Here is a 14,531-nt window from a genome sequence, read left to right as displayed (position 1 = left end):
CAGCGTGGGGTTAGAAACACACAACCACCAAGTGCAAATCCACGTGTGTTGGGGAGATGCGGGCTCTGGTGAATAAATGGTGGTGAAGACTGAGTCTCTGTTGTCTTTGTAAAGCTTCCTCCAAATACTCCGTACTGGGACCAAGTACTAGAGAGGTAGATTTTATTAGATTTGGGGTTGGGGTTTTTTTTTCCTTTCTTACTATGGTGCTGATGTATATGTAATGTTAAAAAAAAATAAAAGTTATTTGTAAATATGTTTTTACAATTCTACAGATATCACTGGGTCTACTATCTGTAAAATATATACATATAAAAATATATATATATACTGTTTGTTTAAAATAGAGTATTTTTATTTCATTCCTTAACTCATCCTTACTGCAGTGGTATTGCACTTCAGATGACGTCTAATTACTAATTTGTACTGTATCCCTGACAGCAACTTGCTCCATTTTATTCAGATTTTTCTAGTTTTCTGTTTTTACTTTGTACATTAAGCATTGCTTATTTCCTTTTAAGACCTGTACAGAGCTCTGAAAATGTAGAAAAAGACCTGATGTTAACATACCACTTTTAAAGAAAAACAAAACAAAACAAAAAAAAGAGAACCCAAATAAAAGATGGTTATCTGACTCATCTACCAGGCTGGCTTATAGGATCATCTCTCGCCCCACTCCTGCACCACGGTGGGTGATGTTCTGGGGGGAGGAGGGAAGCCAGCTCCAGAGCTGCCCCACTGCACCCTGCGGAGCTGCCCTCTCCCACCCGGAGTCAGAGTGTTACAGGCAGGGTACAGCCCGTGCCGGGCGCACCAGAGCAGCTCACAACATGGAGGGCCCAGGTCGGAGTCCTGTCCCTGAGGTCTGGGGAGGGGAGGTGGAAGAAAGGAGATACAGGGTTGGATGTAGAAGTTGGAAACAAGAGTTGGGGAAATGGGAAGCATGAAGACACGTGCTTAGAGTAGTTCCCTACCTTCTACTACTACAGTGTGAGAACTGTGTTGTCAGAAGCCCGTTGGAAAGTGCATTAGATCTATTGAGTTTATATGACCTGTTTAAGACAAACATTCTGTGTGGCCTTCAAGGTTTGGCACTGATTTCTCTGTATCTTCAGCCTGCCAGGGAGTCATAGGGGATCAGGCACTGGATCTCTGTTTGCATAGCTTGCTCTTCAGGATGTCAGTGGGGCTTAGCTCCACGTACCACCTTTAAGATGAGCTGCTTCTTCTCTCCTTGATGTTGGTCCTTTACTATTCATTCTAAATGTCAAAAATGGGGCAAAAGAAGGAGGCTGGCCCAGATCAGAGCAGCTCGTCAGGGTTCCTCCTCAGCATGTGCTGGCAGAGGCCTTGCTGAGAAAAGATACTTTCTGCAAGAGGCCCCTAAGTACTAACTGGCTTTGAAACTGCACCAGGGATCATCGTCATTTCTGACTGTGACCAACAGATGAACATTTGCATTAACTCACAGTGTATGCTGAGTGTGTAGCTTGATACTGATTCCTCCATCAGCAGGCAGGAAATGGTGTGGTTCTCACTAGAGTTAAAGTCAGTGCTGATACTGACAGCATCCATCTGTTACAGGTGTATCTTGTTTTTAATTATAGACGAGTCAGCCTTTAAAACTTCTGCATTGTAGGCATTCTATCCTGGCCCAGTGGGGAAAAGGACCCAGAACAGGTCGTATCCTCAGTTCTGGGCCAATTTCTGCCCTCTCTTTAGCTGGTGCAGCTCTTAAAACACTAGGTTCATGTTTAGTCCCAGCACTATGGCTTTGTGCTGCTGGATGATGCTTTGCAGCCTCACACCTGCATTTCTTGGCATGTGAAATTGTCCCAGTGCAACAGCAGTTTATTCCTTTCTGCAGAATAGGATAGAACAGCATAGACTGGACTAGTAGATGGGGCATGGGAAGCTGTCTGTAAGCATGCCAGACCACTACAGCAGATAAGCTTGGAATGGGATAACTGCAGGAGCAAAGACATATCTGAACACAGTGAGCCACCTTGGGGCCTCCTCTAGTGGGTATTTCACGCCTTTTGGGTAGTTTGGGCTTCTGTCTTGGTTTTGATTCTGGCGGCAGCACTTCTTGCTGCCCATGGCAGTCTGACAGCACCACTGGCAGGTGAGCAGGCGGATTTTCTGTCTTTCAGCCCATGCAAGGAAAGGTAGTGGAAGGATTCCCAGTGATTTCGGTGGTGGTTAAATCTGGCCCTCTTGTACTTTCTCCCTGGAGGTAAAGCACTGGGGAGTTACCCTTTCTGTAGCCTGTTTACCACCATGATCTGTCTTTTCCCCTTGAGAGACATTATTGGACCCAAGTCTTGCACCTTTATACTTGTTTCATTTTGTTGTTTCAGCCTTTGCCACATGCAGGCACTAAGTTGTGTCTTTTAATCACAAGCTAACTTACACACAAGCCCACCTGTTTCATATGAAAGGTTATTATGAACCTGTTCCAAGACTCAGCTGTTTTCTGGTCAGGTTATCAACCTCAGTATCCTTTTAGAAAGACCATGGGGGTGTTAACCATGAGTATGTTCAGATTAGGTATTAGGCCAAAGTTCTTCCCTGTGATAGTGGTGAGGCGCTGGCACAGGGGGCCCAGAGAAGCTGTGGCTGCCCCATCACTGGCAGTGTTCAAGGCCAGGTTGGACACAGGGGCTTGGAGCGACCTGCTCTAGTGGAAGGTGTCCCTGCCCATGGCAGGGGTTTGGAACTGAATGAGCTTTAAGGTCCCTTCCAACACAAATCATGATTCTGTGATTCTATGATGTTCATTATATTGACCTGACTGAACGCTGCTATAAACGTGCAGTATTTTTGGCCAAATCATGTCTTCAGAGGCATGACGAGGAAAATCTCTGCCTGCTGGCCCTAGCATGAGTATATTCAATATTGCCTAAATAACTGGAATTATCAGGAGCTACCAAAACAGGCGTGGCCTTGCTTCTCTGTTCTTCTACATAGTTTAAACTGACCATCGGCCTACTTTGAGCTCATGGTGGTAAGCCATGCCTTTCCCCCACTTTTAGCAGCAAACAGTCTTCACAGCCAGTTTGCTTTTCATTGTGATTTTATGATTCCCAGAGCTGTGGCCATGCTGGGGCGTTTGTCTAGTCTGCCTCACACCCCAGCCATCTGTGCCTCGGTGGGAGACAATGCAGTAGACCCAATTGTTAGGCGAGCATCTGTGCTGCCTTTTTGGGTGGGCTGGCTCTCCCTCTCACAAGTGCTGTGCTGTGGGTACAGCCTGTCTTCAGAAGGCTTTGTGCAAGGACTGGGGTCTGCCTACAGGAGAGCCCCACTTCTACCAGAAGAGTGTTTGAGCATATGTTGAACCGTAAGCGTGCATATAAAATCAAAAGGCCTTCACAGAAATGTTAGGGTCAAGTGCAGCTTTGAATGTTTTCCTGAAGAAAGCAGTGTTTCCAGGCATGTTTAAACAGCCTCCTGCAGTGGGACTGGATGTACTTGGAAAACTGGGACCTCGCAGCCGTGAATTGCATCGCAGTGTGTTTTTACAGTTGTGCAGAATGGATGGCACTGCTGGGGGAAGTGAAGAGTGAATGAACACTACAGAAGCATTGGCAAAGCTGAAGGACATTGGGTAAGATGGGCTGATGCTCTCAGTGCCAGTTCCAACTAAATTACTTGGTGAATTAATGGCTTTAGTTTTATGTAATTTGTTAATACTGTACAGGAAAACAGAACATTTAATTGAAAATGCAGATGTGACACGATGTTCTCTCAATTGACTCTTTTTCAGGAGTGTAGGGGAAGGAGAAAGCTCAGGAAAAACATGCTTTTTACATTGCAATGAGCTTTAGGTAAAGAGCTTTGATGCTTTATTCACATGCAGCTTATCTTTTTTTTTGCAGTTCAGGGAAAGCATCCGTGTTACTTATTTATTAAAACAAAAGTCTTCAGAACCATTTACGGAGTTTCTTCATAATGCTGAAGTCCAGGTATTCATCCAGAAAGCTGTTACCAATCCCTGCTGCACCCAGGGTTATCAAGGAAATTATAATTATCAAACTCAAATAAAAACCTGTTAACCTAGAAGTGAAAAGCAGAAAATTACTGTTAGAGTGGTATATGGTGTGTTTACAGTGAAACTGCTTGTCCACACCAACTAAGAAGAGGTGTGTAGAATCAGACAAGGATCACTGCTGCAACGCTATCTTGGGGTGTTTTGGTGATGAACCATTCCCACATGTGGCTGTTGCTAGGGAGGAAAGAGATTCCCAGTATCCTCTCTTTGGGAAAACTCTCCCCTGTGTTTCTAAATATCCACATAGAAGTTAAGAACTTGTTCCAGGATGAAGCTACTTCATCCCAATGCCATGAAGACCTGTAGGTAAAGCCACAAACAAGCTTGAGCACCTCACCACAACTCTAGGTGCAGGAGTGTGGGAGAGAAGCCTTAGGGACTGAGGGGATGTCTCTTACATCCACACCTCTTGGTTGGTACTTTCCACTGAACTGGGAGGTCTGCTTTTGGTTATCCCTTTGACTTGGAGATGGATTTTTGCACCAGAGAGGAAGAGCATTGATCTAAAAAATCAGTGATTCAGGTACTTGCCAGGGATGGGACAGGATCAGGTTATTTTACTTGTACAAAATGGAAAACTCCCACAGAAGAGGCTGATAGAGCCCTTCAGCTCTGCAACATAGAGTTCACTTTTTGGGTACATGTGAGCAGGGAGCATACCCTCCATGCAGACTCTGCAGGGTCTATTCTCAGTTGCCTTGGTGCAGACTCTGGTCTGATAGGTATATTTTAGGATTTGCTGCTGGGTTGGCCTCCACCAGCAGAACAAGCAAGTAAAGATATCTTTGGAGAATCCCATCACGTCAGCATTGGAGAGAGGTCTGAGGAGCTTGTCAGCTTTTAGTTTATAGCTACCTTACCCACAGAGGTTGAAGAGATTTGGTGCTCAGGGAGCCTCAGAATCTCTGTTGTGCTTAAAGACTTGATGTAAGTAGCCTTTCTGGGCATGCTGTGTCTATATGTGGATTTGAAAATGGTGAAGTATGAGATTTTCTCAGTTTCATGAGAGTATGAAAGAAGTCTTTAGCTGAGCCCTTTAAGTATATGTCAGAGCCAGCTGGAGGGAAGGGTAGAGGATACAGCTCACTTGCAAAAGCCTCTCCAGCACAGAAACCAAGTAAAAGTGCATTTCTTAAAAAATCCAGCCCTGGCAAATCTGAACTGCACTTCATGAGTCAAGTGCTCGAGGAAGTGTCGTAACCAGCTCTTTGAGCGTGCGGAGCAGGTTTGTCTTTATAACCAGCATGGCTGTAGTCAGTGATTCCGGTTCAGAATCGGTGTGAGGACTAATTACCTCTGTGCTGGTAGTGCTGCTACAGGCTTGTTGTATGTTTGGGGCCAAGTTCTGCCTGCCTGACTTGTGCTGACCTGTAGCTAGCTGAAGCACCCACCGGAGGTTAGCAGCAGGCAGGCCTGCAGCGGCAGGCCTCATGAGCAAAGCCATTTCCTAGGGCAGGCAGGCTGACTCTCTGCACCCTCTGTTCCATGCAGAGAAATCAGAGTCTCACCAGAGTGCAGCTTTAACAGTGAAGCCAGCCACTGTTATCAGGCTTCCTTGAGAGGCTGAATCTATTGGTCTAAGAGTACTGAAGTAAAGCATGGGAAAGGTACCTAAAGTGACCTACAACAAAGCCGGAGATGGACATTTTAAAAAAGCATGTAGTGACAGGACAAGGGGGAACGGCTTTAAACTGGCAGAGGGGAGATTTAGATTGGATATTAGGAAGAAATTCTCCCCTGTGAGGGTGCTGAGGTGCTGGCACAGGTTGCCCAGAGAAGCTGTGGCTGCCCCCCCCCTCGCCGGGGTCAAGGGGAGGTTTTTTTGTCTAGTGGAAGGTGTCCCTGCCCATGGCAGGGGGCTGGAACTGGATGAGCTTTAAGGTCTTTTCCAACCCAAACCATTCTATGGTTCTGTGATGATTCTGTGATTTCTTAAACAAATGACTTGTTAGTTTGTTGATTAGAGTCCATTATGCTCTGCTTGTTCATTTATTTACATGGGTTTGCTCCCCAGACCTAATAGCTGCTAGTCTTGTGGCTGGTGTTCAGTGCATCATTTGAATTAGTGCATCTCTTACTGGGAGATACAAAATTATCTCCGTATATTTGCTCTGGCAAACATAGCCTCTCCCTTCTCTTAAGCAACAGGTCTTCCAAAGAGGGTAAAGGATTGGTAGAGACTGTAGTGACGGAGAATGGGAACACTGGTACACAAGCTATGGAAAATAGCCCAGTAATACAGTCTTTTGCTGCTGCAAGATTATTCACTACAAAATAGTCTGATGTTTTGCATCTTCCTCTGGTAATATACATCACAGTTCTTTTAATTTTATGACAAGCATGAATCGTGCTATTTTCTTTTTACGACTGATATGTAGGCTGGAAGAGGAGCCTTAGGTCAGGACACAGAAGATGGTGCAGTGACTTCAGTGAAACAAGAAATAAACAGTGTGTTTGAGTGTTTATAGTGGAGAGGTGTTTTGCCAGTGTGCGTGTTTGCTTAAGCAAAATTCATGTTTACAAGATGCTGTGCACTTAACATTCATTAACATATGTTTATCTGAAGCTGTGTTCTCTTACCTGCTTGGCAAAAGTTCATCAGCCTACAAGGCCAGATTCACTTGCTCCCCTTAGTGCATTTTGTGTGGCTAGAGTAAATCTTAATGTGACAAACTGATGAAAAAGGAAAATCTCAGCAGGCAGGCACAGTGCAAGCCTTGCCTGAGCAGTCTCCCATTCTACAGCAGTCCTGAGCTGCAAACTACTGCTGTTTTCAGACCTCTCCAAGTCTGACTGTCATACTTCTTAGTACAAAGCAGGCACCCACAAGGTGAGCATCTAACCTTTTCCCTCTTGTGACCTGTAGCACATGCACATCTTAACCTAGGCTTCTACTGTAACAGCCAGCCCCCTTCCTGCTTCAGACCTCTTGCTGACACTTTACACATGTTTCATTCAGTTATAGTCACTTCCCATTGCCAGCCCTTGGCTCTCAGCCCAGCTTCAGACCACAGCCTGGAGCTTTTAACCTGCATTCAGTTGGTAACCTCTTACCTTCCTTTCACAGACTGTATGTAACCGTGGAAGTACTTGTAGCGGGCAAACATGTACAGCGCACCCAGAAAGGAAGCTAATTCTAATAAAGAAAAGATTAATAGGGGGAAAAAAATAAAAATTAGAAAATTAAAAAATGAGGATTGTAGACACTAAAGTAATCACTAGAGTTAACCACTTTAATGATGTTTTCTAGTTGTACAGGTCTGGAGATTTTCATAGCTACCCATACCCTGGGAAGTTCTTTTGGGAAAGAATTATTATGTATGTATCCTTAAACATTCACTACAGGAGGCTCTTGGTATGGGTTTACAGATAGAGGTTGGCATAGGACTGTCCAGAAAAATCCCTAAGCATTCCCAGAAAAGGAGCTCTTAAGACCTGACAGGAATCTATAGCTCCCCCCAAGTTGGGCAGTTATCCTAGAGACAGGATAGTGGGTTGGAGCACTATGGCTTGACTCAGCACTGTCATTTCTTATAGTTATGGCAGTTCATGCTAAAGGGGAGTGTTTGTTTTGGGAAGAGAATCTTATTTATGTTGTTAATAACCTGCTTTGCATTTATATAGCAGCTTTTATCCAAGAACATGAGAGAAGGCTGTAGTGAAGTTAGGTTTCTGACCTCCCTGAGGGAAGAGTATAAAGTCACCTCCATTTGATAGATGGAGCAAGGGTGTGTAGGTCAGTCGTATTATCCAGGACTAAGCAGTGCTAGTTAATTCTGTGCTCTTTCAAACCCTGTGAGCAAGTATTACAGAGGACAGCTTTTACTGTGCTCTGGATTAACTCATGTAAACATGCCTATGGGAGATATGCAGCTGAAAAAATGACTTAAAGGGGAGGTTAAAGCAATCCTTTTTATACATGTGACAGCAATGTCTGTGTTGCTGGCTAGCAACTGTGATCTTCCTTGAATCAAGTGTCTCTCTATGAGCGCACGTATTACTTCACATCCCATTTGTTGACTTAAGTGGTGCTACTTTGGATTTACATTGGATTTGCAACAGAGATGGGACTGTAGCTATAAGAAAGCCTCAAAACAAAATGACATAGAGAATTGAGAAGAAAGCTAGTTGCTCAGGATGGAGTAGGCATGAGCTAGTTATCCTTTCCTCCAGCCCACAAACTTCACGCTTCTAAAACCATCAGCTGGGAAAGGTTTAAGAAAGCAGAATGCAAAAGTTAGGTTCTGTCAAAAGTTTTGGCTCTATCAGAGTGCACCCCATCGCTGTTAGGAGATAGCATGGACCAACCTTGAAAAGATCAACAGAGTGAGAGATATGAAAGCTCTGTGGTGCCTGAGTTCAGAACATTTGGCAGAAAAATGCCCCCTGCCAGGTGCCTGGGAAAACACAGTAGGTTTTCAGGAGTCCCTGCTGCATACCTGAAGTACAGTATCTAGGGCTGGAGATGCTGCTGTTATGACTGTGCTTCAGTGCTCAGTGCTATGTCCCAGAACAAACAATGAGTCATAGCCCAGTGGTGGTGTCACTCATCTGGGATGTAAAAACCCAAAGCTTTCCTGGCTTGAGCTCCACCATCCGGGGGTCCAGCCACAGGGACAAGTGCTCTGATCTGAGTCTTTTCAGGCTGCCTCCTCCCAAGGGACGACAGCTATGTTTGGTGTCCTGTGAGAACTGTCCCATAATGTGTGAATAGTTGTTGGGAGAAGCATCTGGGAGCTGCTTTTCTGAATGATTCAGAAAAATCCACTGACTGTGTGACAGATGTGCCACATACTGGCTGCTTGGTTTGCAGAGAGAAGTAAAAGCTGGTGGGACTATGTGAAATGCCACGACTAAGCAGGGATTTCAGTGTCACTGAGCACTTTTCTAGGAAGGCTGTGCTAAGGCAATGCAATGAAAAGAAGGGGAAAAGGTCTCTACAGTAATTTACCTGCTTGTAAAACTAAAGTGTTTAAAAAAGTTATATAAAACTTCTCAGTCCAAGATAAAAATGAGAAGTGTTTACCTTGATTAAAAAAGCACCCTGCAGTCCAGAGGGCAGTCAGGAATATTGGGTAAAACTCCACACAGTTTTGTCTGCAGAATAAATTTCAAAGAACATTGTTAGTCTGGAAAGGGAAAGAACTATGGGTGGGATTTTCAAAGATAATCACTTTGGCCTCATTTTATTGTCACTAACGTTAGTGCTATTGAATCCAGTGGGAGCACAATTGAGCCAGAATTAGGCACTCTTAAAAACTGTCTACTTTTTAATCTCAAATAGAGATTGTTTAAAATATTTTCCTGGGTTTAAAATTTAGGCAAGGGTCTGGATCGCAGCTACACAGAAATTAATGGGACAAATGATCCTGAACCAAGTGCCTGTGCAGCAGAGGCAGGCAGGAATTCCAGCACATGGATGTGATGTTAATCACTTCTCTCCATACTCAGTATGCAAGTTCATGGGTCAGCATTCCTGGGCCTGCAAGAGGAAGCACAGAGCTGTGCATTGGCAGCTTGGATTGCTCTGCTGAGGCCAGCTGCCTTTATGAAGTGCTATCAGGCACAGACAGCTCTTGATGGATCTTCTTATGGCCAGGACTGTATCATCTTTATTTGTGGACATCATCAGTTTTCCCACCAATGTTTTCTTGGTTGTTCTGAATTAATTTCTTTTTAATGCATTAGGCAACCTTCTATATCTAACATATTCTGTTGTCTGATGGCTATGTCTCGTTATTGTTAACCACTATAGCTACAGTTACAGCAGATAGAATTGTTTGAAATAAATATAAATACTTTTGCATAGGGTCATTAGCTAATCACAAACTGAAGCCCTTTAGGAAAACACTCTTCTCAGACAGGCTGTTCCACTGGTATCCACTTTGAAGACAGAGGTTTTCTGTGCTCGTCTTCCAGTGTTTGATGTCAGCCACAGTCCAAGAACTGACAGCACAGCTTGCTAGATCCAGAACATTTGCATTCCTTAAGTTACAACCCATTAACTCTCAGCCCCTGCTTAGGTTTGGGTAATCTTACTACCTAGTTTGATCAGAATTTGAGCCGTGACTGTTTTAAATGAGCTGAACTTACCCCTGAATGGTTTGAAAAGCAACCTGCTCGTAATTTTTATTTCTTTTTTGAGCAAAGGACACAAAGAAAAAGTAACATTTCAGGACAATGTTTTTGCTTCTCTTCTGGACTGAATTGTTATTTATTGCCACCAACTTAATGATCTTTGGACTTACTGTGCACGAAACGTTCTGTCAAATTCTGGAGCTCCAGTGACAGCTGGGGGGATAACCTTGTGCTTCATTCTTGATTTCCCCACCAGCCAAGCAAAATAACCTGCAAGCAAGAATAAGGGCTCATGAATTACACAGTTCCTCAGTTCAGATGCATCCTTAACATGTCAGTAATTTTTAAAAGAGATATCATTGTTCTTCAGCTCTTTCCATTCTGTTTGTCAGAGAGAGACCAATTTCCCTACAGAAGTTTAGATCTTATCTTTAAGAGTGACACTCACGAAGAAGAGGGGAAATTGCTCTTTCAGAAATACATTCATTCTCTTTTTGCATTTGCTGCAATATAGCTGTGACTTCAATATTCTTCTGCCTCATCTGAATCCTAGAGCTGCACAGCCTAGGAGCAGTCCAGTCACGCTGCAGTGGCACTGTGCTGCCTTAGCAGTACCTCAGTAACCAAATTGCACTGATGGAGGTCACTTCCCTACTTGCTTGAAAAGCATACAGTCATTTTGATTTAGTGACACTCAGAGCTATCATGCTTTGAAGTATGGGGCAGTGTTACATCTTTGGAAACAAAAATCAGGTAGCTGCCTTTTTAAAGATATTTGCCCATATCTCATAGAACATGCTTTTCCATCTGTTGTTGCCTCAGACTCTCAAAATACAGCAGGTTGGAAACAGCAGAGAGGTGTAGCTGGGGAGGCTGTATCCTGTTCTTGATCTCCACCTCATCTGCTGGAGAGCTCTCAGAGCTATCTGTTTCAGACCTATGCTGTTTCCACCTCCACGACAGGACCTGATAGTACCTACCTGTCTTGTAAAAACCATTGTTAGAGCTCATGCAGTGCCATGAAGAAGTTAGCTTACTGTACAGTGACTAAATATCAGTTACCAAAAAAACCCAAACCAAACACTATCTCTGCTCTTCTGACGTGTATTTCTAGCATCACTTCTGATGCACATGTTTGTACCTCATTCTACTGATGTCCTCATTGCAGAAGTCTCCCTTTTGAAGTTGAACAAAGGCTTGCAGGGACAAAAGGCAATAGATAGCAATTTTCTGTATGCAGCAGAGGTATTAGGCATCACCCTGTCTGATTTTAGAACTCTCTGGATCTGGAGTTAATTTTCCACCTATGTCATAGCCACCCTGTAGGAGAAGCTCTCTGTCTACCTTGTACCTAAACTTTACCTGGATCCAGAAACCAGGCACTGACCTCAGTTCACTAAAAGCACTTGTCTAAAGGGGAAGCCTAAGCATACCTTTTGTCCTCCCTTCTGGGAGCGGTGGCATTACAATACAGCTAGAGAGATTAGTGGTGTTGCCCTGTGCACTACTTAGGTCTTAGCCCTGTAGCAAAGCCTTTTCCCAAAAAAGCATTTTCCCACCTGTCTTCTCCCCACATAAGTAATTACGGGCTGTGTTCAAGTGACCTCTTACCCTTGCTCTCTGGAGACTAGACAGAGCATCTCAGGATCTCTCTGTGAGGCAGATTTACAGGACACTATTTGCATCCAGCAAGACATTCTCTGCTCCCACCCTTGCATCTCTTGTTATGCCTGGTGATTCACCTCTTATTTGCCACCTTGCAGCCCTTTCAGAAGGGAAGAACGGTAGTGAGGAAGGTTTAGGGAACATGCTTCAAGGAGATTGAAACCCATGGAAGCACAAGAATTACCTTTGAGAATTATTTTCCTGGGAAACTTAACTGAAAGTTACTTTTTAACTTCTGTTTTTCTTGACAAATGCTACTATGTGCCAGCAAATCCTCCTTGGCTTATCAGTCAAAGTGCTAGGTGAGCCATAGTGTTTTGTGCAATGGTGGTTTTAGCCAGCAATGAGTTCCTTGTTTTCTGGCCACACTGAGCCATTCAATGCTCAGAACCAGCCTGGGACCAGGTTTTTTTCTAATGAGGAACTAAGGCAAGCCAAGGCAGGTCATTGCATCCAAATCAGTTGAATACAGAGATTAAGGCACCGTAGAGGCCAAATTGTTTTTGTTTGTTCAGTACAATTAACCAAACCAAATTGTCAAGGCCTCAGCTGTAACATGATTTGCCCTTGTATGGTTTGGTCAGCAAGGCTCTGGTTTGAGGGGCACAGATGTAGACATGGGAGACTGGTTGACCTTATGCAGAAAGTTGTGCTAGTACCATAGCACAGCTGACCATCATAAAATCTACTTCTTTAGTGGTTCGACTGTGATTGATGGGAACTTTGCTTCAGTTAGGGGCAAGTGGGCTTTTATATGCCAATGAAAACCAGGCTGTGGCACAGGAGAACTAGAGTTATGTTTGCCACCTTAAAAGAAAAGGTGAGCCTGGTGTGCTGAACAAGGCATGTACCAACCAGGGGCTCAAAATGAGCTCAGGAGAGGAATAATTACTGTATTTTTGTTAACTGCATAGGACTTGCCTTCTAGTTCCTTTCTGGTGAACGGAAAGTAGTGCTCTAACTCCAAACTTAAGTTTTGTGATTATGGTTTAACAAGGGCTCAAATATAGAATAAAGCAATGGGAGAGCTCTTCTGTCCCACCCACCAGAGGGCTTGTCGTGGGGACTCCAGAAAGCATTGCAGCAGGAGTAAGTAAAGGTTTTCATAGCCTTTTCTTCCCCTGTACCAAGTTGTTCAGTTCTAGCAGGCTAAATTACATGACTGAGGTAGTTACAAAGTATGCTTCACTGGCCTTTGTTTGCCTTTTTTTGCTTTCATCTTCAGGTGGCATTTATGGTTACTGAGTTAATACCTTTAGTCTGAAAATATGGGACAAAGCAGGCTTTCACGGAACATTGCTCTCAAACATTTTACATGTGTTAAAAAGCCTGTAGAGAAGCAGCTACCTGTATCACAGTATAAGATGGTGCATGTTAATCTGCATGGCCTGGCCTAACAACCTTTAAAAAAGATCAAATGTCTTTTTAGTAATGTCTAGCTAGGTCCTGGGATTACTAAGAGGGATTTTAAAAGGTGCTAGTTCAGAGAGATGCTTCAAAATACAGGAGTAGTGGGACTCCTGTCCTCCCTGTACTCTCCTATATCAATGACCAGGATTCATTCTGTCCTTTCATTGGATTCCCTGGTTTTCCCATCACTCTACAAAACACTAATTTCTCAAGCAAATCTTAGCTGCTTAAAACTCAGTTCATGACCGGAAACCACTTCCTGCTTTGTTTCTCCTCTTTCTACCCTAGAGCATTTCTTGCACAGCTTAATCTTTGACTGACCTGATTCCTTGAATAACTCCAGTTCTGAGACACTAAACCTTGTACCTCTGATGACTGCTAAGTGAAACCTGACTTGCAGTACTGCTTCAGGGAGGTCATGCTGCCCATTAGCACCTCCCTAACTCATAATAAATAGAAGAGCAAAGAGAGCACCAAGTGCTGTGTATGTGCTGTGTATTTTGTTCACAGCAAGCGATCACACGCTGGGTTACCCCCCTTGCATGAACTGGTTATAACATATGATTATGGTGCCAGTTTCACAATGTTCATTTGAACTCCAATAAATTAGCTTGTGTTGGTTTACCCGTGCTAGAAAGCATGCTGAGAGTAAGTCAAGCTGTGATGAGTTAAATCAGATCAGCAGATCAGATTCGTACACAGGTTTCTCTTTGGGCTTGATGTCAGACTGCCAGTGTAAATTCAATCCCAGGTTATCTTGTCTTTTATGTGGTTTTAACTAAGATTAACTACTATGGATTAACCATCACAAGGAAGAACATTGGTGTTTTCCCCCTCCCTTCACAGTTTCAGTATCTTACGATTCCTTGAATTTTCAAACTGCAGTTCTTTTCTGGGTAATGTTTGGTTTTAATCCTCCAAACTTTTACATTAAAAATCAAGGCAGGCAAGCTGAACTTTCACAGAAGTTGATGATAAATACTGCCACCAGACAGAAACGTTCTGTGAAGATCACAAGGGGAGGTTGTAGCTGATCCGATGACAGAAAAAGTAAATGTAAGTTTTAGGGGCTTTTAATTTGCCTTCTGTTGTGTTGGGCTTCTTTTAACCTGGAAAGGTCACATTCTCAAGATTATTTTCTGCCAGGTAAAAATGTTAGTTCTTAATCTCATACTACTATAGCACAAATGTCATTAAAACGTACCTTGTTTCCCGGTGTAAACACAACTGTATGAATCGACATATTTCAAAGAAAATAATGAGCAGTGTTAAAAATGCCACTGCAGTTTCAGACCGATACACAGCAAAAGAGTGTCTCGGACTT

General features: G+C 43.5%; 1 protein-coding gene across 1 annotated transcript in view; it reads right to left on the bottom strand.

Annotated features, from left to right (window-relative positions):
- Nucleotides 1–3,926: 3,926 nt before the first annotated feature.
- MGST2 (microsomal glutathione S-transferase 2) overlaps nucleotides 3,927–14,531 on the bottom strand; it is an 11,293-nt gene continuing 688 nt past the window's right edge. Inside the window, exons 2-5 of the mRNA XM_010019150.1 lie at nucleotides 10,303–10,402; nucleotides 9,081–9,151; nucleotides 7,109–7,190; nucleotides 3,927–4,059 (exon numbers count right to left, since the gene is read on the bottom strand). Coding sequence (XP_010017452.1) covers nucleotides 3,927–4,059; nucleotides 7,109–7,190; nucleotides 9,081–9,151; nucleotides 10,303–10,402 — 386 coding nt within the window. The remainder of the gene's footprint in view (nucleotides 4,060–7,108; nucleotides 7,191–9,080; nucleotides 9,152–10,302; nucleotides 10,403–14,531) is intronic.

Source organism: Nestor notabilis, unplaced genomic scaffold, assembly GCF_000696875.1.
Source record: "Nestor notabilis isolate BGI_N333 unplaced genomic scaffold, ASM69687v1 scaffold18987, whole genome shotgun sequence".
NCBI lineage: Eukaryota > Metazoa > Chordata > Aves > Psittaciformes > Psittacidae > Nestor > Nestor notabilis.
This window is presented reverse-complemented; position numbering and strand designations above follow the sequence as displayed.